Source organism: Myotis daubentonii, chromosome 18, assembly GCF_963259705.1.
Source record: "Myotis daubentonii chromosome 18, mMyoDau2.1, whole genome shotgun sequence".
Taxonomy (NCBI): Eukaryota; Metazoa; Chordata; class Mammalia; order Chiroptera; family Vespertilionidae; genus Myotis; species Myotis daubentonii.
Window position 1 is genome coordinate 25,206,762 of NC_081857.1, and position 23,189 is coordinate 25,229,950.

Genomic DNA, 23,189 nt, shown 5'->3' on the forward strand with positions numbered 1-23,189 from the left:
TCAAATTTAAGTGGTTGCATAAGTGGCAATGGTGACTATACAACCAATAAACCCAATGAACCAAATTCTCTTTGCATCTAGCAGAATCTAGCCTGAGAAGGGCCGAGACTAGGAGTGACACACACACACACATACACCCCACATCTTTGAGGATTGTAAGTAAAGCAGCTATATAAAGAAAGAGAACTGAGTAAGTGTCCCTTCTTACCCTCTTCTGCTTCATCCTCCTGGGGTGACATTGGGCCCCCTCCACTAGTAGGAGTGACAGGTTCCTCCTTCTCAGACTCTCTCTGTAGACTCACCACCTCATAGATTGCATCTCCAGCACTGGTGTGACCTTTTCCCTCTGTCTGAGAAAGAGATAAACATGTGTTTCAATATGAGAAATGTGAAGGAAACACTGTTTCAATGGTACATTAAAAAGCGCTGAAATGAGCCCTAGACAGTTTGACTCAGTGGACAGATAATCGGCCTGCGGACTGAAGGGTCCCGTTCAATTCTGGTCAAGGGCACATGCCTGGGTTGCGGGCTCAATCCCCAGTATGGGGTGTGCAGGAGGCAGCCAATCAATGATTCTCATCATCACTGATGTTTCTATCTCTCTCTCTCTCCCTCTCCCTTCCTCTCTAAAATCAATTAAATAAATATTTTTTTTTTTTTTAAAAATCGCTGTAATGAAAAGCAGCATGTCATGCTTGAAAAAAAAATTGGAAGTACTTTGTTCTTCACATGGTATTTGAAATGTATGGTTCTTATAGCATTGTGTTAACCAATACAATGAAACCTGCTGACCATTTTGGGAGAACTCAATCTTTTTTATCATAAAAACCCAAGACACCACAGATTCTAGGGCATGCAGGTAGCGAATGTTGCTAGATTCTTAGGACTCATTACCTCGCATTGAGACAAAGAGATATCACAACATCCCTCAACTAATTCATGGAAGTAAATAGTTTCTAACTTATAAATGGTTTATATTATAAATGGATTATTTTTAAGAAGGAAAAACTAAGGCAACTGCTAATTAATTAACCAAGCATGGCCTACAAAGCCCTAGATAAACTGCCTCCAACCTCATCTCACACCTAAGTGTGTCACTACATTCCAGCCACTTTGGCCTCATTCAGCACTGGGAATCTTTAAATTCTCTCCCAGCTGAAGGTGTAGGGACATCCTTTTCTCTCTGCCAATACAGCTTTTCCTCCTACTCTTTGCTAACCCCCATCAAACTCAGATCCTTTCACTTCTACAAAGAATTTAACCTGAGTTCCCTATGTTTTGATTTTCATACCTTGTTCTTCCTTCACTTCCCTCACCACAGGTAATTACACATTTATCATATTCATGTGTTTAATGGCTACCCTGTCTACTGGACAGTATGCACCTTAAAGATAGGGACTATGTTGATTTTCAATCAGAAATAATACAGTGCCTGACACATAGGTACTCAATAAATATCAGTGGAATGAATGACTGGTAATGGTTACCTTCTTCCTTCACTATAAAACAAAAATTATGTGTATTACCTACTAACACTGCCTAATTTAGGAATGTCTTGGAAACCCTACTTTTGTTCATTTAATATTAAAATAACTTTATAACCTTACTAATAAGCCAAACAATATACAGGATGGGGCAAACATAGGTTTACAGTTGTTCATATGGAAAATAACACAATAATCTACACTAATAAAAGAGAAAAATGGTAATTGGCGTACGACGATACCCTTTTCATTGGCTAATCAGGGCTATATGCAAATTAACTGCCAACTAAGATTGGCAGTTAACTGCCAACAAGATGGCAGTTAATTTGCATATGTAGGCACAATGCAGGGAGGCAAAAGGGAAAGCAGGAAGAAGCCCCCTGCCACTGACAGTGATCTGAAACCCAGGGGGGAGCTAAGAGCTGGGGGGCAGGGCAAAGGCGGCCCTGGGGCCGCCTTTGCCCTGCCCCCCAGCCATGATCAGAGAATCAGGTGCCTTTTCCGCCCTGGCCAGTGATAGCAGGAAGTAGGGGTGGAGCCAGCGATGGGAGCTGAGCACAGTCGAAGCTGGCAGTCCCAGGAGCTAGGGGCCCCTTGCCTGGGCCTAAAGCGGAGCCCATGATCACGGGGCCGCTGCAGCTGCGGGTCCCCGCTGCCCGAGCCGGATGCCTAGGCCAGAGGCGTCAGGCCTGGGCAAGGGGCCGATCCTGCGATTGGAGGGTGATGGGGGTCAACGCCTGAGGGCTCCCAGTATGTGAGAGGGGGCAGGCTGGGCTGAGGGACACTCCCCCACCACACACACCCAGTGCACGAATTTCATGCACCGGGCCCCTAGTTAATAAATAATAATACAAGAATAAACTGTGTTTTGCATACTTACAACTATAAACCTACATTTGCCCCACCCTATATTCATATAATAATATAGATAGAAATAATTATGAAAAGTAATTAGATATTACTTGAATATTTATTCATTATAACTTTACAAAGGTATAATATTTCTGTGCCCTGTCTTTTTATTTTAATTATTATATATAAAAGGAAGAAAAGTTGTTTTAAATATAGAATCAATATTTCTATTAAGTATATTGTTGCTTTACAGGTGCACATTACAGGTTTCTAGGGGGGAAAGTATATAATTATTACACTAGCTGTTTTTTTTAACTTACATTACCTAGATGTGGATTTTTCAAATACTCTATTGGTTGATTCTAAGCATCATTTAATTAGAGAAATTTTATGGCTTTTTATTGCTACTTAAGGAACGATCTTGACATTTAAAAAGAATGATGGAAAAAAATATGCTATTACATGAGGAGAACAAAAAGGTCCTACCTGTTTCAACCTCATGAAGAAAGTCTCCGTGAAAGTCTTTCTGCTGAAATACCAGAATCGCTCATTTGCAGGGTATACACGTACTACTGTCTCCAGGAGAAAGCGGACAGGCTCCACCACCTCTGTGACGACCATATCCACTGCCACAGTCATGTACACTCGTTTATCTGCAGCAGAAATTTTCTGTGTTTTTATGCTGGCTTTATTATACCTTCATTATTTAAGAAAACAGTTTCCTCACTTACTATCACATTACCTTCTATGTTTAATTTTAAAGGTTTTCATGTCAGTTTGATTAAATAGTAACCAAGTATTCCAAATATGTTGCTCATCACACAGAATCCTATTTTAATCAGCTGTCCAAATCTTCTCTGACAACTTTAATACTTTTCCCCAAATCAGGTCTTGCTATAAAATAAAATAAAATAAAATCTTCAGGATGTCTTTTACACTAAAACTATCTTTCAGATTTCCCAGAAAAACCTCTGGAAAAATCACAGAGGCTTGCTCTTTCATTTTATAAAAAGAGATACTAGAAATCATGTTTGTTGAGTTGCTTGGAAAGATCATCAAATCAGAAGAGCTGCTCTACCTTCACTATATTAAATTTGCATAGGAAGATGCTATTAAAATGAATACTTAAACATTAAATGCTGTAAGAGAAATCCATGGATATCTGTCAGTTCCCTCTTTCATTGTCCATAATATATATATATATATTGACCCTCAGGAAAATCACTGTGATTTTCATACATATTGTATGTATCTGAGTCCTTTTTGAGAACAACAGTCAAAATTTCAGTTACTATTTAAAATGTTCACTTGGCCACGGCCTTCCTTTAATTTGAATCTAGAATCTTCCAGGCCATTGGCTACTGGTTTTCTTTTTTTTTTTTTTTCTTTTTTTTTGTAAAGCCCATTTTTTTTTATTATTATTAGTTAAGGTATTACAAATGTGTCCTCATCCCCCCCATTAACCCCCAACCTCCCCCCCACACACAAACTCATGCTCCCATCCCCCTGTTGTCCATGTCCATTGGTTTGGCTTATATACATGTATAATGATAGGTTGAAATATGGATTTGACTTGATTTTATTTGCCCTACTTCAGATTCATTAGGATTTTTGAGTCTGTGGCTTGGTTACTCCATACCATTTTGTCATTTCTTCATCACTTTAAAAACTTTTTTCCAATTTATTGTGCCCACCACTTTTAGTTCTGAGTTAGAGGGAGAATCAAATGGCCAAGCCCACTAAAAGAAACATTCAGGAAAAAACCAAGATGGCGGCATAGGTAAACACCGGAGTTAGCTGCCTCGAACAACCACTTCACAAATACAACTAAAAGATGGAACGGACATCGCCCAGAACCACAGGAAGACTGGCTGAGGGGAAATTCTTCAACTAGAAGGAAAGAGAATAGCATACGAGACTCAGAGGAAGCGCAGTGTGGAAAATACAAAGGTGCGGAGGTACGTGCGGAGCGGGCTGGTAGCTGAGGGCGCGGTTGTCGTTTTCAATCGGGAGGGAGTCTCAGATTCTGAGCTCCAGTTCTGGGCGAGTCTCTAGGGACCCAGACTCAAACGGGAGAGGCAGGACTGTCTGGCATCGGTCGGAACGCGAGGGCAGCTTTCTCTCCAAGGTTTGCAGCGGTTGCTGGGACTCTGAGAGGCAGAGCCTCTGGGGACAGGACTGAGAGCAGCCATAACTGCTCCCTCCACCCGCTCTGTTGATCCGGTGCGACTCGCCCCGCCCAAGCCCTGCACAGAGCCATTTGCCAGATAGCCTCAGGCAAAGGCTAGATTAGCACCTCCCCAGAGGACAGAAGTTTTCCCACTGCAGACACAGCTGATTCTCACAGCCAGTGGGCCTGGAGGTCAAATCCCCTTAGTATTAACTACAACAATCAAGGCTTAATTACAACAAGACTGCGCACAAAGACCACCAGGGTGTGCACAAAGAAAGCATAAAAAATGCGGAGACAAAGAAACAGGAGAAAACTGTCAATGGAGGATATTGAGTTCAGAACCACACTTTGAAGGTCTCTCAAGAACTGTCTAGAAGCCGCCGATAAAGTTATTGAGATCCTAGAGAAATCAAATGAGACCCTCGATGTTGTGATAAAGAACCAACTAGAAATTGAGCATAAACGGACTGAAATAACGAATGTTGTACAGACTCCCAACAGCAGACCAGAGGAGCGCAAGAGTCAAAGCAAAGATTTGAAATGCGAAGAAGCAAAAAACACCAAACCAGAAAAGCAAAATGAAAAAAGAATCCGAAAATATGAAGATAGTGTAAGGAGCCTCTGGGACAGCTTCAAGCCTACCAACATCAGAATTATAGGGGTGCCAGAAGATGAGAGAGAGCAAGATATTGAAAACCTATTTGAAGAAATAATGACAGAAAACTTCCCCCACCTGGTGAAAGAAATAGACCTACAGGTCCAGGAAGCGCAGAGAACCCCAAACAAAAGGAATCCAAAGAGGACCACACCAAGACACATCATCATTAAAATGCTAAGAGCAAAAGACAAAGAGAGAATCTTAAAAGCAGCAAGAGAAAGAAACTCAGTGACCTACAAGGGAATACCCATACGACTGTCAGCTGATTTCTCAACAGAAACTTTGCAGGCCAGAAGGGAATGGCAAGAAATATTCAAAGTGATGAATGCCAAGAACCTACAACCAAGATTACTTTATCCAGCAAAGCTATCATTCAGAACTGAAGGTCAGATAAAGAGCTTCACAGATAAGGAAAAGCTAAAGGAGTTCATCACCACCAAACCAGTATTATATGAAATGCTGAAAGGTATCCTTTAAGAAGAGGAAGAAGAAGAAAAAGGTAAAGATACAAATTATGAACAACAAATATGCATCTATCAACAAGTGAATCTAAGAATCAAGTGAATAAATAATCTGATGAACAGAATGAACTGGTGATTATAATAGAATCAGGGACATAGAAAGGGAATGGACTCACTATTCTTGGTGGGGAAAGAGGAGTGGGAGATGCGGGGAGAGACTGGACAAAAATTGTGCACCTAGGGATGAGGACAGTGGGGGGGTAAGGGCAGAGGGTGGGGTGGGAACTGGGTGGAGGGGAGCTATGGGGGGAAAAAAAGAGGAACAAATGTAATAATCTGAACAATAAAGATTTACTTAAAAAAAAACCATTCAATTGTGCTTTTAAAAACATTTTACAACATTTATACTCATCAACCACACATCTATTAATATCATCAAACTCAAATATAGTATTGCATTCTTACATGCATTCTGCTGCCAATTAAAGAGAAAGTAGGATTCTCTAGATATTTTACTTGATCTAGAAGACCTTAAAGTCTAAGGGAATAATGTAGAGGGGTAAGAGAGAATAACACAAAACATAGACTATAATACACAACTTGGTATAGTGAAAAGATCCAAGACATTTCCTCTCCCAGGGCCTCAACTTCTTCTGTAAAAATCAAACTGTAATTCATGAATCTCCTCAATAATTTATAATATCAAGGACACAATTTAAAAATTTTAGCAATCAGATAAACATTTGAGTTTGCATATGAAATCATTTAAATTTAGGATACATTATCTTTTGGATCAGAAGATTATTATAATTCAATATTACATGAAGTTTATTTTAATAAAACATAAATTTTAAAATATATTGTCTTTTATTTGAGGATTCAATGTGTATTAAAGTACAAAATGAAACTGAACTATGTTACATTAAAAATAGATAAAAACTGCTTTACTTATTTTTTGAAATTTGAATATTTTATTCTTCAAAATTATCAACTGGCTTATTTTTCTCATTTTTGTAGTTTCTTTCTGAGTAATAATAAGAAAGAAGTTAATAAGCTGGTATTTACAAGTCTAGCTCCAGAAATAAAAAACTGTGAGTGTAAAAATTATATATTCTTAATATATGAAAAGCTAAATTTTATATAATCATTATTTTTTCTCCCTTTTTAGCCCTCAGTATGAAATAGCTTGATGTGTGATTAAATGCATGCAATTTATGGGACTGGAAAAGACTCTTTAAGGAAATTTGAGAGTAATTATCATTTTAATATTCTTCATCAATATATTATATTTCCATATCAGTATTCACTGATGCTCCTGTGTTTAACCAAAAGTCTACATTATAAACGAAATAATGTAAGACAAAGATAAAAAAAAAAAAAGATCCATTATTTTCTCAATATAAATTATTGGTTGAATGACAGTAAAGAATTTAGTATAAGATTATAATTCATGAGGTAATTAATGTTAGTTTGAAAGCAGATGATGGAGGAGCAAAAAAACGAACAAACAGGTAATTGACAGATACCTGGAAAAAGTAGGAATAAAAATAAATACAGTGGAAAAAATGACCAATGTGACTATATACCATTCATAAATTCTGTTCAACACTAGTCATGTTCAACAAAATGAAAAGGTAAACAACAAGGAAAAAAGGGTTTGTCATAAATGATATCCTTGCTATACATTACTAAGATCTAAACTCCCTAAGTTCAAAAGACTGGAACAAAATTGTAAGTTATATTTTTTTAAAGTTAAAATGCTTATCAAAAATATGCAGAATTTTAGAATTTGCTTTCATTATTTCATTCATATTCTTCCATCATTTTGCCTCCAAATAAAATCACTCTATAGTGACATATAAAACACAAAGCACAGCCCTGGCTGGTGTTGCTCATTGGTTAGAGCGCCGTACTGTGCACCAAAGGGTTGAGGGTTCGATTCTCAGTCAAGGGCATGTACCTGGGTTGCAGGTTCAACCAATTTTTCTCTCCCATTTTCTCTCTCTGCTTCCCTCCCTCCTCTCTTTTTCCCTCCCTCCCTCTACCTCCTCTCTTCCTCTACTCTCTAAAAATCAATGGAAAAAATATACTCAGATGAAGGTTAACAAAAAATAAAAATAATAAAACCCAAAGCACAAATACTTTCTACATAATCTAATAAAATTAATTCATGTATCTCTAGGGGGAATTCTTTTGAATAGTGGAAGTTTTCCCCAATAGATAGGAGGTTTTCCCCAATAGATAGGTAAAATAGAAAAAGAACCTTTAAACTCTAAAGAATAACTCCTAATGTAATATTTCTTTAAAGAAAATCCGCCCCTGGCTGGTGTGGCTCACTTGATTGAGCATCATCCCATGCCCCAAAAGGTTGCTAATTCAATTCCTGTGAGGGCACATGCCAATGTTGCAGGCTCAATCCCCAGTAGGGGACGTGCAGGAGGCAGCCAATAGATGGTTCTCTCTCACATCGATGTTTCTTTCTCTCCCTCTTCCTTCCTCTCTCTCTAAAATCAATAAAAACATATTTTAAAAAAGAAAATTTGAAGGACTTACTGGAGATACAAATTGATTTCTCACAAAATTTAGAGCACCATTCTAAATAGTATTATATAAATAACAATCTTCTTAAAATTCACACTGAACCTGTGTTTACTTTCTATTGCGCCTCAGTACAACAGTGTTCAGTGTCAATAATTATATATGTGTGCCGGGAGCCGGTCCATCCTTGCTGTTTCAAAGGACCTGGCATATATGGCATACTGTTCTTAATATGTTTGCTCACCTTCTTGGCACTATGTGTTTTAACCAAGGTCTCTGAGAAAGGTTGTTTCCCCAGGTAGGGATTTTCCCCTGAAGTTAGGGAGGGAATAAAACCTCTCAACTAAGTGCCAGGCGGGTAATTAATCACTTTAACTACGAACAATCATGCTTAAGCTACATAATCTTTTACTCCCTGGAATGGAGATAAGAAACGCCCTAACCTTTGTAATAGAGATTGATAGGATTGAATCAACTGGTATAAATACAGATGTAACAAGACAGAAAGAGACAGAACTTAGAACACAGAACTTAGAGAGACAGAACCTAGGCACAGAACCTACACAGAACGTTCTCTAGAGACAGAAGAACTTCGCTGGAGAGAACATGGCAAAAGATCCTGGACTGAACCTGACTACAGAAATTGGCAAGAGAACCTGACTAGAACTTGGTGACTGAACCTGGCTGGAGAACCTAGCGAGGGAACATGGCAACAGAACCTGGCTGGAGAACCTAGCAAGAGAACATGGACACAGAACCTGGCTGGAGATCCTAAGCAGAACCTCTCTGGAGATCCAGACCAGAACTTGGCTGGAGATCCTGGCTAGAGATCCTGGCTAGGCTGCTGATCAACTGAATGCTGTCTTCGTGTCATTCCTTCTTCGCCGACTCCGTCCACACCTTTGGGGACCCCTGGACCTGCTGGGGTTGGACCCCAGCATATGTGTAGTAATCATGTGAAACCACATAAGATTTAGCATGTTTTAATACATTATACACATTAACTTAGACTATTATTTTCCCTGCAATAGACCGTTCTCCTTATGCTAAAGAAATAGTGTTGGATGTAGAAATGCAAAATGAATAGTAAGAAAACTATATCAGATATGTTTATTGTGCAAAACACAAGTCTGGGCTAAATTTTATAGTAAAATCTATTAATGAAAAAAATACTCCATTTTAAATGAGCACCAGATATTTTTTTAAAACATGGCAAAACAACATTGTCCATAATGTGAAATTTTAAGCAAATAATAAGGAATCTTTTAAGAAAATTTACCTTTTGGGGTTTCTTCATTAAGTGCCAGAAATATGGGTGCATTGGGGTTCCACATGCCGGTGATAACGTAAGCCCTCCCATCATAGCTCTTTCCCATGGATTCCTGTGAAAGTCCAAACAGAAATATATACATCAAGAAAATCACCATTTCAATTAATGAGTTTATCTTACTTTAAACCAGGGGTCCTCAAACTGCGGCCCATTGAAAACATTTGTTTTTTTACTTCAAAATAAGATATGTGCAGTGTGCATAGGAATTTGTTCATAGTTTTTTTTAAACTATAGTCCACCCCTCCAACGGTCTGAGGGACAGTGAACTGGCCCCCTGTTTAAAAAGTTTGAGGACCCCTGCTTTAAACAATCCAATTTACTAAAATTTGGATTTACAATCAAAAGGGGGGGGGATATTTTCTCTGTAAATTTTTTCACCCTACAAAAACATTTCTTTGAATATTAAATTCTCCTACAGCTTTCTTCAAACAGTTTCTTTTAAAGACACGTACCTTTTGGCCCAGCCAGCCTGGCTCAGTGGTTGAGTGTTGACCTATGAATCAGGAGGTAAAGGTTCGATTCCTGATCAGGGCACATGCCCCAGTTGTAGGCTCATCCCCCACTGTGGGGCATGCAGGAGGCAACCGATCAATGATTCTCTCTCATCTTGATGCTTCTATCTCTTTCTCCCTCTCCCTTCCTCTCCGAAATCAATTTAAAATATTTTAAATAAAACAAAAAATAAAGACACGTACCTCTTAAAATAAAAGAGTCCATGCTGGATCACAAAAACATAATATTGCTATGAAGTTATACTTAACTTGATCTTAGGCTGCTATAAAAATCTCATATACTCACACATACAAGGATGTATGTAGTTGCTATGAAAACTATAGTATAGATCAGTGATGGCGAACCTATGACACGTGTGTCAGAGGTGACACACAAACTCATTTTTTTGGTTGATTTTTCTTTGTTAAATGGCATTTAAATATATAAAATAAATATCAAAAATATAAGTCTTTGCTTTACTATGGTTGCAAATATCAAAATATTTCTATATGTGACACGGCACCAGAGTTATGTTAGGGTTTTTCAAAATGCTGATAGGCCACGCTCAAAAGGTTCACCATCACTGGTATAGATCTTACTGAAGACAGTTAAACTGAATTTATAGCTAATCACAAGATAGCATTTTCCTCCAATGCTCTAATTTTAATATATTCTTTAAAATATTAATTTACTTTGTCACAATCAATACCTTCAAAGTGAATATTTTCCTGCTATATATGTCAGATATTTATACACTTTCTTAAAATCATAAGTCAATAGGAGGAGACTAATATTGGTTTGTAATCAACATGGATGCTTACTATCTCCCTCTATCCTTACACTCACTCCCTCCTTCTTCCCTCTCTCCTCTCCCCTTCCTCTTCATTTCCTCCACTCTTTAAGACTTTTACCTAGCCAGCTCCTGACTCTCCCTACATGAGCCAGCAACTCCCTATACTGAAGGCAAGACCACATATAGTTGGGGGAGAGGGGAGGTTAAAGGTTGTCCCATGGGAGAACTGCACACAGAATACAAACATGTGCATATGCGAAACGGAATATTATCTACAGTACTTTCAATGTTCTGTACCAATTTCCTATTGTAAACAGAAAGGTTTCAAAGGGTCAGACTAAAAAAAGAGAAAACTTTTTTTACAAAATTACCCCCCTCCCACATATGCTTCTCTAAATCTCTGTAAAATTGTTTCAGTCATTTGGTGTATTGGTGATATTTCACTAATCGAATTGCTTAGCTTGAGTGCAAAGACCACATTCAATGAAATACACTCAAGGTCATGTAAACGAAACTCACTCAGTACCTCCAATACTCATATATTCATATTCTCCCTCTCCTTTTCTCCCTCTCCCCCTCTCCATCCGCTTCTCTCTCCTTTATCTTCTCTCTCTATCCTCTAATTAGACCCTCAAGAATGAGCATCTAACCCCACCTCCCAAAGAAACACAATCCACCTGTGGACAAGAACAGTGCAATGCTTGAGTCTAAAAAGAAGAGCTAGACTAATAAAAGTCTTTCTTTTAATTAACAAATACAAAGGAAAGTGGACAGTAAAAGTAGAGCTAAAAGCTTTGATAAGAAGTCAGGTGAAAAAAAAAAGAAAAAAACACCCAAACAGAACAAAAAAAAAAAAAGAAAGAAATTTAAAAAAAGAAAAACAAACAAGAAAAGAAAAACAATAAAAAAAAGAAGTCAGGTGATGACAGGTCACATCCTACCTAATAAAGAGAGAATATGCTAATTGACCCTCACACCACAAAGATGGCGGCACCCACAGCCAATAAGTAGGGAATATGATAATTGACTGTCCCACCCTCAAAGATGGCAGCGCCCACAGCCAATAAGGAGGGAATATGCTAATTGACTGCCCCGCCCTCAAAGATGGCAGTGCCCACAGCCACAAGATGGCGGCGTCCAGTCCCCTCAGCCCCACTGGGGCGGCAGGTGCTCTGCACACCTGCCTCCAGAGACCCCCAGTCCCCTCAGCTCCCCTGCTGCCCAGGGCCGGCCTGAGGCGCAGGCAAGCCTCAGATGGCGGCTCCACAGCTGCCCAGGGCCGCCCGAGGCTCAGGTAACCAGGGCTGGCCGAAGCTCATGCTGCCAGCAGTGGCAGCAGCAGAGGTGTGATGGGGTGTTGCCTTCCCCTGATCGCCGGGTCGTCTCCTGCCCCTGAGGGCTCCCAGACTGTGAGAGGGGACAGGCCAGGCTGAGGGACCCCCCTCCAGTGCATGAATTTTCATGCACCAGGCCTCTAGTATAAAATAAAATTAGATGATGAAAGGAGACTTGCCTTGGGGTGGTGAACACAATACAATATACAGGTGATGCATTATAGAAATGTACCCCTGAAACCTTTATAACTTTATTAATCAATGTCACCCCAATAAATTCAATAAAAATTTAAAAATAAATAAAGTGAAGCTAGATATGTGATGATAATAGAAACTATATGGTAGGTAAAACAGATAAAGAATAGCAGAGTATGAGGAAACTGCTAAATGCTGAGAGAAATGGAAAACATTTTTTAAATCCTTTAAAATAATTAGTCACACAGTCAAAAAACAAAGGCAAATATTGAGAAGCAGGAAGGGAGGGAGAGGGGGGAGAGAGGCAGAGGAAGGGCAGGAAGGCAAGGAGGGAAAAGGGGAGGAAAGAGCAAGAAGAAAGAAAGAAAGAGGCAAAACTTTCAAAGTTTGTCAGAATAATATGTAAGAAGGTGAAATTTGTTTTCAAAAGTGTTCACATATTTGGACATGTCATAGAAGACAGAGAAGTATCAAAGTCTTGCTCTAGTGGGGAGAAGTAACACAGATTAGGCCAAGTTACAAGGAATACAATATCAAGTGATCACAAAGAAATAACTTTGTAATAACCAGCACTGTCCCATAATCTTCATTATAAAGTAATGAGTTCCGCCGAAACCGGTTTGGCTCAGTGGATAGAGCGTCGGCTTGCGGACTGAAAGGTCCCAGGTTCGATTCCGGTTAAGGGCATGTACCTGGGTTGCGGGCACATCCCCAGTGGGGGATGTGCAGGAGGCAGCTGATCGATGTCTCTCTCATCGATGTTTCTAGCTCTCTATCTCTCTCCCTTCCTCTCTGTAAAAAATCAATAAAATATATTTTTTAAAAAATAAAAATAAAAAATAAAGTAACGAGTTCCTTTTTATTAGGCATGGTCTAGCCCAGCCGTGGGCAAACTACGGCCTGCGGGCCAGATCCGGCCCGTTTGAAATGAATAAAACTATTGAAATAAAAGACCGTACCCTTTTATGTAATGATGTTTACTTTTAATTTATATTAGTTCACACAAACACTCCATCCATGCTTTTGTTCCGGCCCTCCAGTCCAGTTTAAGAACCCATTGTGGCCCTCGAGTCAAAAAGTTTGCCCACCCCTGGTCTAGCCGAAACTCAATAAGCATGTATTAAGATGGTATGAAGATTAACAGCACTGGGTAGTAAGTCACAATTGTTGATAACTGCAAATGCTGGCCCTCCCACCTGACCAACTTCTGGTTGTACAGGTCAGCCCACTTCTCTTTCCAGGGGCTTTAATGCTGACAAGCCCTTTGATTTCAACATGGACTCAAAGGTGGAGACTGCATAACAATGAGACACACAAGGGGCCTCAGGAGTTCATGCCAGGCCTGTAATTCTATAATGTGAACTTAAGTTCATGGAAAAATCTCTGCCAGTGATTCATCTTAATCTCTGAAACTGTGAAAGACCATGACTAGTTAAGACCTAGAAGCATCTATGCATTTAATGTCCCTGAACTACCGCCTCATGGAATTTTCAGGGCTTGAAATGCTCTGGATTGCCTCAGGTAAAAGCACTTGCATTACTGCTGTGCCTTAAAGAGGGATGGAGGAGAGATGGATCAATAGCTCATTTGTTTGCACATTCACTGTAACTGGTTATCCTCACCTGACCTATCCATGGGGTTCTTCCTCTAAATTCCTGTGGCTCACTGGACCAACTCAACCCACTTAATGAGAGCACTTAACCCACTGCTATAGTTACAGACTCATAAGGTCTGTTCCCATCATAAGACTATGAATCCACAGATGGTGAGAGTTGTGTTCTACCTTATCTACAACCCCAGCACTTCACACAATGCTTGGCACATAGTTAGAGGTTCAAAAAGGCTGACTGAAACATCCCAGTACCACTAGAAAATCATGTGATCGTCACCATGAAATAAAGAAAATGTTCACATAATTGGTGACATTTATCTGACATTTGCAAAACACAGCTGAAAAGAAAAAAAAACATTTAGTACTTGTTATCACTAAATATAAAAACTGCAGTGAAGTAAGTAAAAAGCTTTATGCTTACTCTAAGATGACCATTTCCTATAACATTTCTAAATTGCAAAGTAAATGTTTTCATTAACTGCAATAGTAGAAGGTGTTTCTGTTTAAAAGTTACGATGGCTTGCTATTTTTACATCAAATAAAAACTCTTAAATATATATTGACCTTTAAGGGCATTCCTGAAATAAATAGCACTCCCACAATACATATACTTTGCTAAGGATAGATAATCAAGGAGGAAATATTCAGAAAGGGAAATGCTTTTAAGAAAATAAAAGCATCTATCACAGGACTCAAATTAATAACAGTGCATTAAAATAAATAAAAGGTACCATATTCACTCTGGATATGCCTGTGATAATCATGTCCTTGTTATTTTTGGCTCAAAGAAAAGACATCCTCCTAAGAAGCCAAACAGATGAATAGATGGACATTGTCATAACACTGTTCTTCTATTTGCTTTGAACTTGCATATGATTTTTTGGTGGGAATTGTCCCAAATCTCTCCCTCATAAGTAGTTTTAAGTTTAGGTTTTCAAATTTCATTATTACTATTATACAGCTGAAAGTTAGAAACAGTTCTCTCAATATGACAATTTTAAAATAGAAAATATTTTAAAAATATAAAATAACTAGATCTATACTTGGTTAAAGTGTTTAAGGTTAATATTACCATATCCAGTAAATGCATGTCACTGTTCTTCACGTTTCGACCTGGGCTTAATAACATTCCAAAACATCTGAAAATTTGAGGGAAAAAGGAGAAATAAGGTATCAAAAATATATAGAAGCCCAGTGAACAAAAAGCCTTTTTATAATAACTATATAATCTGACCTCTGTACTTACAAATAGCTTTCTTATTACAGAGAAACAGCACAGATAAAAATTCATTAAGATACATAATAAAAATCACATAGAAATAACTTATCTAAATTGCCAGATCTTTATTTCTACATGTAAAAGATTACCAGTGATCAGAAACTGTGATAAAAATGGCCACAAAAATTGTTGATTGAAACAGAATACAGTTGAAGTTATTCCAAACATATAGGTCAAGATCATATAACCCAATTAAATTAAAAAGGAGATTTTTTTTAAAAGAATAAGAAAAAGACACTGTGCTCTCCCTTTGTATCAAGCTATATTAACAGAAACAATCACCCTGGCCCTCACCAGTCATGTTCACTGAGTAGCTTATTAAAACTATGTCCTCATTTGAAAAAATAGTAATATAAAATATATTACTAACAGTATTATTATTCAGTGAAAACATTATCCAATGTGTTATATGCTAGTAACCATTTACTTTATTCCATGCTTCCTGATGTAAGTGTTAGAAATCCCATCAACACTACCCCTTTATTTGTAGAAGGTTTTCATAAGCTGCAAAATTCAGTTAAATCTAATATTTTTATTTGTTAGGATATACTTGTTAATTCTGCTTTATAGGGAAGAAAGGTAAAGCCCAGAGAAGTTAAACAATTTATTCATATTAACGTGGCTATTCCACAGGTCTTGTAACTCAAGAGGCAATGTGATCTGTCCACTGTGTCCCTCAGCCAACAACACATACTCACACGTACTAGTGTTTTTATTGTAGCTTTCCAAAATTTAATATGTTATGAGGCACTTTTACAAGGGGTAGAGAATGTAAATCAATTAAATATGAGATTTTTTAAATTTTAAAATAGTGGCAGCTAACCAGTCAATATTGAATCTGATCCTTGTTGTTTCCCAAAGGTTTACTTTTCTAGTAGCACTAGCTTTTTCTCTTTTTTTTCTATGATCAAGGTAAGTGATTGATCCTATCCAAACAGGAGTTCAGTAAGCGGTGAAACAATATCTACTTCCTGTGAGTACTTCGAGGTATTTTGCTCAGGGCTCCCTTTGGCATCCAAAAACAATCAAGTACATAACGAAGATAAAGTTGAAAATCTCTGAGGATAACTTTCCAAGCATATTATTGTATCACTGAACAAAATATAATCTACTAATACAGAGATAATTATATTCTAATAGTCATAATTGCAATATTACTACTATACACTATTTGATCTCTCTCCTATGAACTACTATAATAAACATTATCTGTATAAATTAAATGTTAATTAATTATGCAATTCATTGTACTATTTCTCTGACTATTGCTTAAATTCTTGATAAACAAAAATAAAAGTTAATTATTTTCAGATATGAAATTTGATCCCCCCCAACAAAGAAATCAGGTCAATAAAGACAGAAGATTTGTCTCACATTCCCTGGATAGCAGCCCCCCCTTATCCGCTGGGGATTCATTCCATACATGAAACTACAGATAGTACCGAACCACATATATACTATGTTTAAGCTGTACATACAGACCCTTTCACTTAAAGCAGTGGTTCTCAACCTTCTGGCCTTTTAAATACAGTTCCTCATGTTGTGACCCAACCATAAAATTATTTTCGTTGCTACTTCATAACTGTAATGTTGCTACTGCTATGAATCATAATGTAAGTATCTGATATGCAGGATGGTCTTAGGCAACGCCTGTGAAAGGGTCGTTCGACCCCCAAAGGGGTTGCGACCCACAGGTTGAGAACCACTGCAGCACTTTACAGCTCTTGGGCATATCCGAATTGTCAACATCACTTTGGGGCCATTATTAAGTAAAATAGCAGTGACTTAAATACAAGTACAGCAATAGCTTAACAGTAGATCTGAAAACCAAGGCGGCAACTAAGTGACTAACAGGCAGGGAGAGTATGGCCTGATTTTGTCACCTTACTCAAAACAGCATATAGCCCTAGCAGGTTTGGCTCAGTGGATAGAGCCTCGGCCTGTGGACCAAAGGTTCCTGGGTTCGATTCCAGTCAAAGGCATGTACCTTGGTTGTAGGCTCCTCCCCAGCTTGGCCCTGGTGGGGGGCTAGCGCAGGAGGCAACCAATCAATGTTTCTCTCACATCAATATTTCTCTCTGTCTTTCCCTCTCTCTTCCACTCTCTCTAAAAATCAATAAAAAAAAAATCCCTCAAATGAGGATTAACAAAAAGAAAAAAAACATGTAATTTAAAACTTATGTGTTGTTTTTTTCTAGAATTTTCCATTTAATATTTTCAGGCCATAGTTGACCATGGGTAACTAAAACCGCAAAAAGTGAAACTGAGGATAAGAAGAAACTACTACACATTTTGCTTCAGCTTTCATCAATCATAGTTTAAAAGAACAATTCCCTATATTATAAGGTTTTTAAGTTATAAAACTATTATATACTCATTGTAAAAAGTTAAATGAATACCACAATATATAGGAAAAAAGTTAATTCTCCCTTCTCTCCCTATCTTAGGCCTGTTAGAAACTAATGCCAAAGTTTAATTGCATCCTCCATACTTTTCTTTTGCTGTTTTTGAAAATTTAAACTCTTATTTTGTTCATCTAGCACTTATAGGTAAATGCTGTATTTTTATAATGGTACAATTTTATATTTCTTTAATATAATTCCTATGTTAAGATCTACTGCAAAAGGAGCCTTGTAAGTTTAGGTATTCCTTAAATGGCAATGCTTATTACCTTCTTTTGATGATGCTTGATGTACTGTTCTTTTTCTGGGTTATAAAAAAAATCCTGCCACCAACTGGCAGTGTAACCTTAGAGAAAGCACCCCACCGCCTTGGGCCTCCACTTCCTCTTTCAGAAAGGGGGATAATAGATACACTCTGAGGGTTCTTCCAGCACTAAATTTGCACAATTTTTTTTCTATCAAGCTGTATTAGTCATTTCCAAAATTATACTTCATTAAAGCACATCAGGTTTCCTGTGGGACAAGCAGGGTCTATTAGGAATAAGGTGTCAGTAATTAGATAGATATTATTATCACCACTAACACCTAAGGCAAATAGTAAGTGTTTCACTGGGGAGTTCAAAGCATTCAACCTTCACTTATTAACTCTATAAATAATGTAGAAAGCAAATTGCTAGCACACCTATTTTCTGAAGGCGTTCACAGGCTAGTAGGGGAGGAAAATAAGTAAACAGACAATTACAACCTGAGATGGTGAGTTCTCTGACAGCTGTAAATGCAGAATGTTAACAAGCAGAGAAGAGACATACCCAGCATTATTTATAATATAGTAAGTAGCTGACCTGCCCAAAATTTGAAATCAAACCTTCTGAGAATGAGATGATATTATCATATTAATTATGCCAGCTACTGTTTATTGAATGCCTTAACTTTAAGTCAGATATTACTATATTGTTACATTTATATTTCAAAACAACCTTCTAATAACCTAATAATAAAACTGGTTTTCAATAAGTAGAAGTGATTTGCCCAAACCACATACATATTAAATTATAACACTGGGATTCAAGCTCTTGTCTATGACTCCAAAACCGCCTGGTTTTTCACACATTATATTCTGACTGCCTCCCTAGACTATCGGTAGAACAGATTATACATTTCCTGGGTGATCCTGGGCAAGTCACACACTTCAAAGTTTCACCACATTTCTGAAATACCAATACTTCCTGTATACATGTTCATGAAGTTAATGTAAAGTTGAAATGAAAAAAATAGTGGACTAACACTGCAAACTACAGAGCAGTGCCAATTATAAATTATTATTACAATTACCAAAGAGAAAGTTCAGTCTTCCATAATGCCTAGTGAGCTTTTACTCAAAACAGTTTTAAACAGCTTTAACACCAAGTTAGTACCCATACCAACACCAAAAGCTCAGTGTATCTAGCATTGCTTTAGACTTAACAGTGGGCAAATAAGTGAGAAAGATAAAGATGATATGATAATGCACTGCAATAGGAGACTAATTATTTTCAACTTTAGCTTTTTGTCCCTCAAATCATTAGGATTCTATACACCTCCATAAAAATTATGGATAAAAAATAGGAGAGGAAAGACAAAGAAAAGGAGGCAGGCTAAACTTTGTTATTAAAAATGAAAAAAAAAATGACAGTATGACAGAAGGGGCAAACAACCACAAACAAGAAAAGCTATAACAAATCATATTTTTAGAACATATAAAAACTCCAAACAATTTCATAAAAATTGGAATACCAGTATGTTTCAACCTAAAGAATTTAAAGCAAAATATAGAAAAGCCTCCTACATAAAATTATTGGATTGTTTTTGCCTTACTGAAGGAATCAAGGAGAGAAAGATATACAGGCATTCCTCAGTATGCACAGTAGTGTGGAACTACAATAACCTTGCAAGCTGGAACTCTGCAAAAGTTACCTTATAATCCACGGGGGAAATATGATTGTTCTGTGATCTTTAAATACTGGTAATGACAAATTCTAGAGTATGACCACGGAAGTAGGTGAATGAGGCAGGAAAAAGGACAAGATCTTAGGACAAGCAGAAATCAAGAAACTAAGAAGCTAGATTATTAGAAAAATGATCTACATAGATGCTAAAACTGCCAAAATTAAAATAAGCCTAATAATTAGAGCGACAGTGAGCCAGGAGCTAAATCTTCAAAGAATGATGGGAACCCCTAGGAATTTGTAGATAACTGCAGTGAGACAGGTGAGCAGACGATAAAACCTGAGAGCATAAACTCTAAAGCTGGAAGTTTTTAAGGAAGAAGGAGGAAAAACAGTGGAAGAAGCAAAGGCATATAAGAAAGATGCTTTTACACCTCCAGTCCAGAGGTACAGGCAGTGGGAAAGAGCCATCATTTGAAAGGCAAAAGCCAGGTCCTACAAAGTGAAAGTGACATTCAGAAACAAAGTGGGGGTGGAGGAAAAAAGGAATTGTGCTGATGATGGACTATGAGTTCTAGAGTGTAGAATGGAGTGGTTTAGAAAGTTGGGCCCAGGTGAAAGATGGGGGGGATATACAGAGTCATTTGGGGATTAGAATCTGAGTATTGATGAAAAACCCAGGAGTCTTAAAAGACCTAAGAGGAACAGGCAAAGTAGAAATAGATTATTTCAGTGAGGCTGAAGGTTGAGGGTAAGAAGAAGGACCTTGGCAAGAGCATGCAGAGCTCTGGAGTACCCTGCTTCACTACAGTTTGGATAGCTAAGGTGCACAAGTCAAGGGAGGGGCAGTATTACCAGAGGAATGTGGGGCTCTCGGCACCCTCTTACTGATACTGATGGGGGAGGGTAGGAAGGGAAACAGAATACATGAGTGTGGAGGAGGTTTTACTTAAAGGAGGTTTTTCTTTACATCAAGAAAAGATTACTTCTGGATGTCCAAAGACACTCCCATTTGATGAGTTTGCAAAGTTATAAAAATATCCTCAGGTGAGGATTAACAATAACAAAAAAACGAATTATTAAATGTAATAGAAAGTGAATTCTAAAGAATACCCTAAGGCTAAGGGAGAGCCCCAAGGAACTGCAAACTCAGAGGGTCCTCTCCCTAAAGCAGTGGTTCTCAACCTGTGGGTCGCGACCCCTTTGGGGGTCAAACGACCCTTTCACAGAGGTCGCCTAAGACCATCGGAAAACACATATATAATTACATATTGTTTTTGTGATTAATCACTATGCTTTAATTATGTTCAATTTGTAACAATGAAAATACATCCTGCATATCAGATATTTACATTACGATTCATAACAGTACCAAAATTACAGCTATGAAGTAGCAACGAAAATAATTTTATGGTTGGGGGTAACCACAACATGAGGAACTGTATTAAAGGGTCGCGGCATTAGGAAGGTTGAGAACCACTACCCTAAAGCTTTATTCAGACCTCACTAGAGAGGGTATGATGGCAACCTAGTGGAAGACAAAGAAGTTTATTGGATTGCTCAGGCAAAGCTGGGCCACAAGCAAGCAAAACAACCCTTGAGGTGCAGGCAGCCAAGGTGGGCAGGCAACAGTGGAAATGAGGACTCCTGGAGCCAGCTTACTGGCAGAGTGGTGCAAGCCCCGGAGCCCACAGTGTTTGTGTCTGGAGGCCACAAGGTCTCGCTGAGTCAGGACCAGGACTGAGGGCTAATAGAGGGTGAGCGTGCACTGGATGCCCAGCTGGAGCGCAGCACCGTTGGATGTTCCAGAATCTTGCAGCAAGAAATAAGCACACCAGAACCAGGAAAAGTCCCTTTCTCCTGCAGTGTCCCTCCAGCACCCTCTACTGGCACAATTTAATATTGTGCTTGCTTGCAAAGAAGAAATAGGTAAAGCTTCAACTAATGCAGACAAAAAGAGTAGATTTGGAACCAAGAGACAGTAAACTGATTACCAGCATAGAATATAATTAAAATACCCCATCTCTCCTCATTATTTAACAGCCAGGTTTGAAATCACAATTTCCTAAACCAATAAATAAGAAATTATTTTCTTTTCTTTTTTTAATATATATATTTTTTATTTATTTCAGAGAGGAAGGAAGAGGGAGAGAGATAGAAACATCAATGATGAGAGAGAATAATTGATTGGCTGCCTCCTGCACGCCCCCTACTGGGGATCGAGCCCGCAACCCGGGCATGTGCCCTTGATCAGAATCGAACCTGGGACCCTTAAGTCCGCAGGCCAACGCTCTATCCACTGAGCCAAACCGGCTAGGGCAGAAATTATTTTCTTAATGTAAATTAAGAACATAAATTGGCTCACCATTATGAAAAATATGGAGGTTCCTCAAAAAAAAACTTATTTTAATTTAAAAACAGATCTACCATATGATCCAGAAATACCATTTCTGGATATATACCCAAAGAAAATGAAAACAGGATATCAAAGAGATATGAGACATATGCACTCCCATGTTTATTGCAGCATTATACACAATAACCAAGATATAAAAACAACCAAAGTACCCATCAATGGATGAATAAAGATCACACACACACACACACACGAATATTATTCAGCCATGATAAATAAGAAAATCTTGCCATTTGCAACAACATAAATGAACCTTGAAGATACTACGCTGTGAGAGTGGGGAATAGAAGAGATGTTGTTTAAGGGCACAAACTTGCAACTAGTAGTAAATAAGTAACAGAGGTCTAACCCACCGTATAGTGAATGTAGAAAGCAGTACTGTGGTATAATCAAACTTGCTCAGAGACCAAATTTTAATTATTCCAATCACAAAAAAATAATTATATGACATTACAGAGGTGCTAACTATCACTACAATAGCAATCATATAATACATAAATATATCAAATCAATATGTTGTATACCTTGAATTTACAGTATTATATATCAATATAACATTATATATAAAAAGGCTAAGTGACCAACCGCACCTCTGTCCAACCATCCAACCAACCAGCCAGCTGGTACATTTAACAAGCACTGGCAATTTAAAAATAAACGTTGACTCGCACATGCGCGATACATGTAAAGTTCTCACTGGTGCCAATCGCATGCGTGTGTTTTGATTTGTCATTTTCAATTTGGTTGTTTTTGTTGACATTCAACGTGAACCACATCGTGATTTATTCATTGATCATCTGACTGACCTACCAGTCGGTACATATGATACGCACTGGCAATTTAAAAATAAACCTGGACTTGTGCATGCACAATACATATAAAGCTCTCGCTGGTGCCAGTATAATACTATATTATAAATACTATTTTGGCATGTAATTTTTTGCAGTAACATAATTACCACACGAATCTTCTAATTAATTTCCTTTCAATGTGCACGAATCTGTGCACCAGGCCACTAGTATAACATAATAAAAAATTACTTCTATATTTGAACAACCTGGAACTTTCCATAACTGTCTTGATTAGTCACCTTAAGTTAAATAAAGCTAAGTAAAGGTCTCTTGCCACTAGAAAAGCAATCAACTAATTAATAAATTATTATTATATTATAGAAGTATACTATGATTTAGAAAAGAATTCAAAAAGAGTTCCAATAGCCCAACCCATGTGGCTCAGTGACTGGGC

At 37.9% G+C, this 23,189-nt stretch overlaps 1 protein-coding gene across 9 annotated transcripts in view; it reads right to left on the reverse strand.

Annotated features, from left to right (window-relative positions):
* Nucleotides 1-23,189, reverse strand: part of RABGAP1L (RAB GTPase activating protein 1 like) — a 444,263-nt gene that overhangs the window by 363,889 nt on the left and 57,185 nt on the right. For all 9 annotated transcript variants that reach the window (XM_059674299.1, XM_059674298.1, XM_059674300.1 and 6 more), the window contains 4 exons: nucleotides 14,995-15,061; nucleotides 9,446-9,548; nucleotides 2,823-2,989; nucleotides 209-350 (listed from right to left, as the gene is read on the reverse strand). In XM_059674299.1, coding sequence (XP_059530282.1) covers nucleotides 209-350; nucleotides 2,823-2,989; nucleotides 9,446-9,548; nucleotides 14,995-15,061 — 479 coding nt within the window. The remainder of the gene's footprint in view (nucleotides 1-208; nucleotides 351-2,822; nucleotides 2,990-9,445; nucleotides 9,549-14,994; nucleotides 15,062-23,189) is intronic.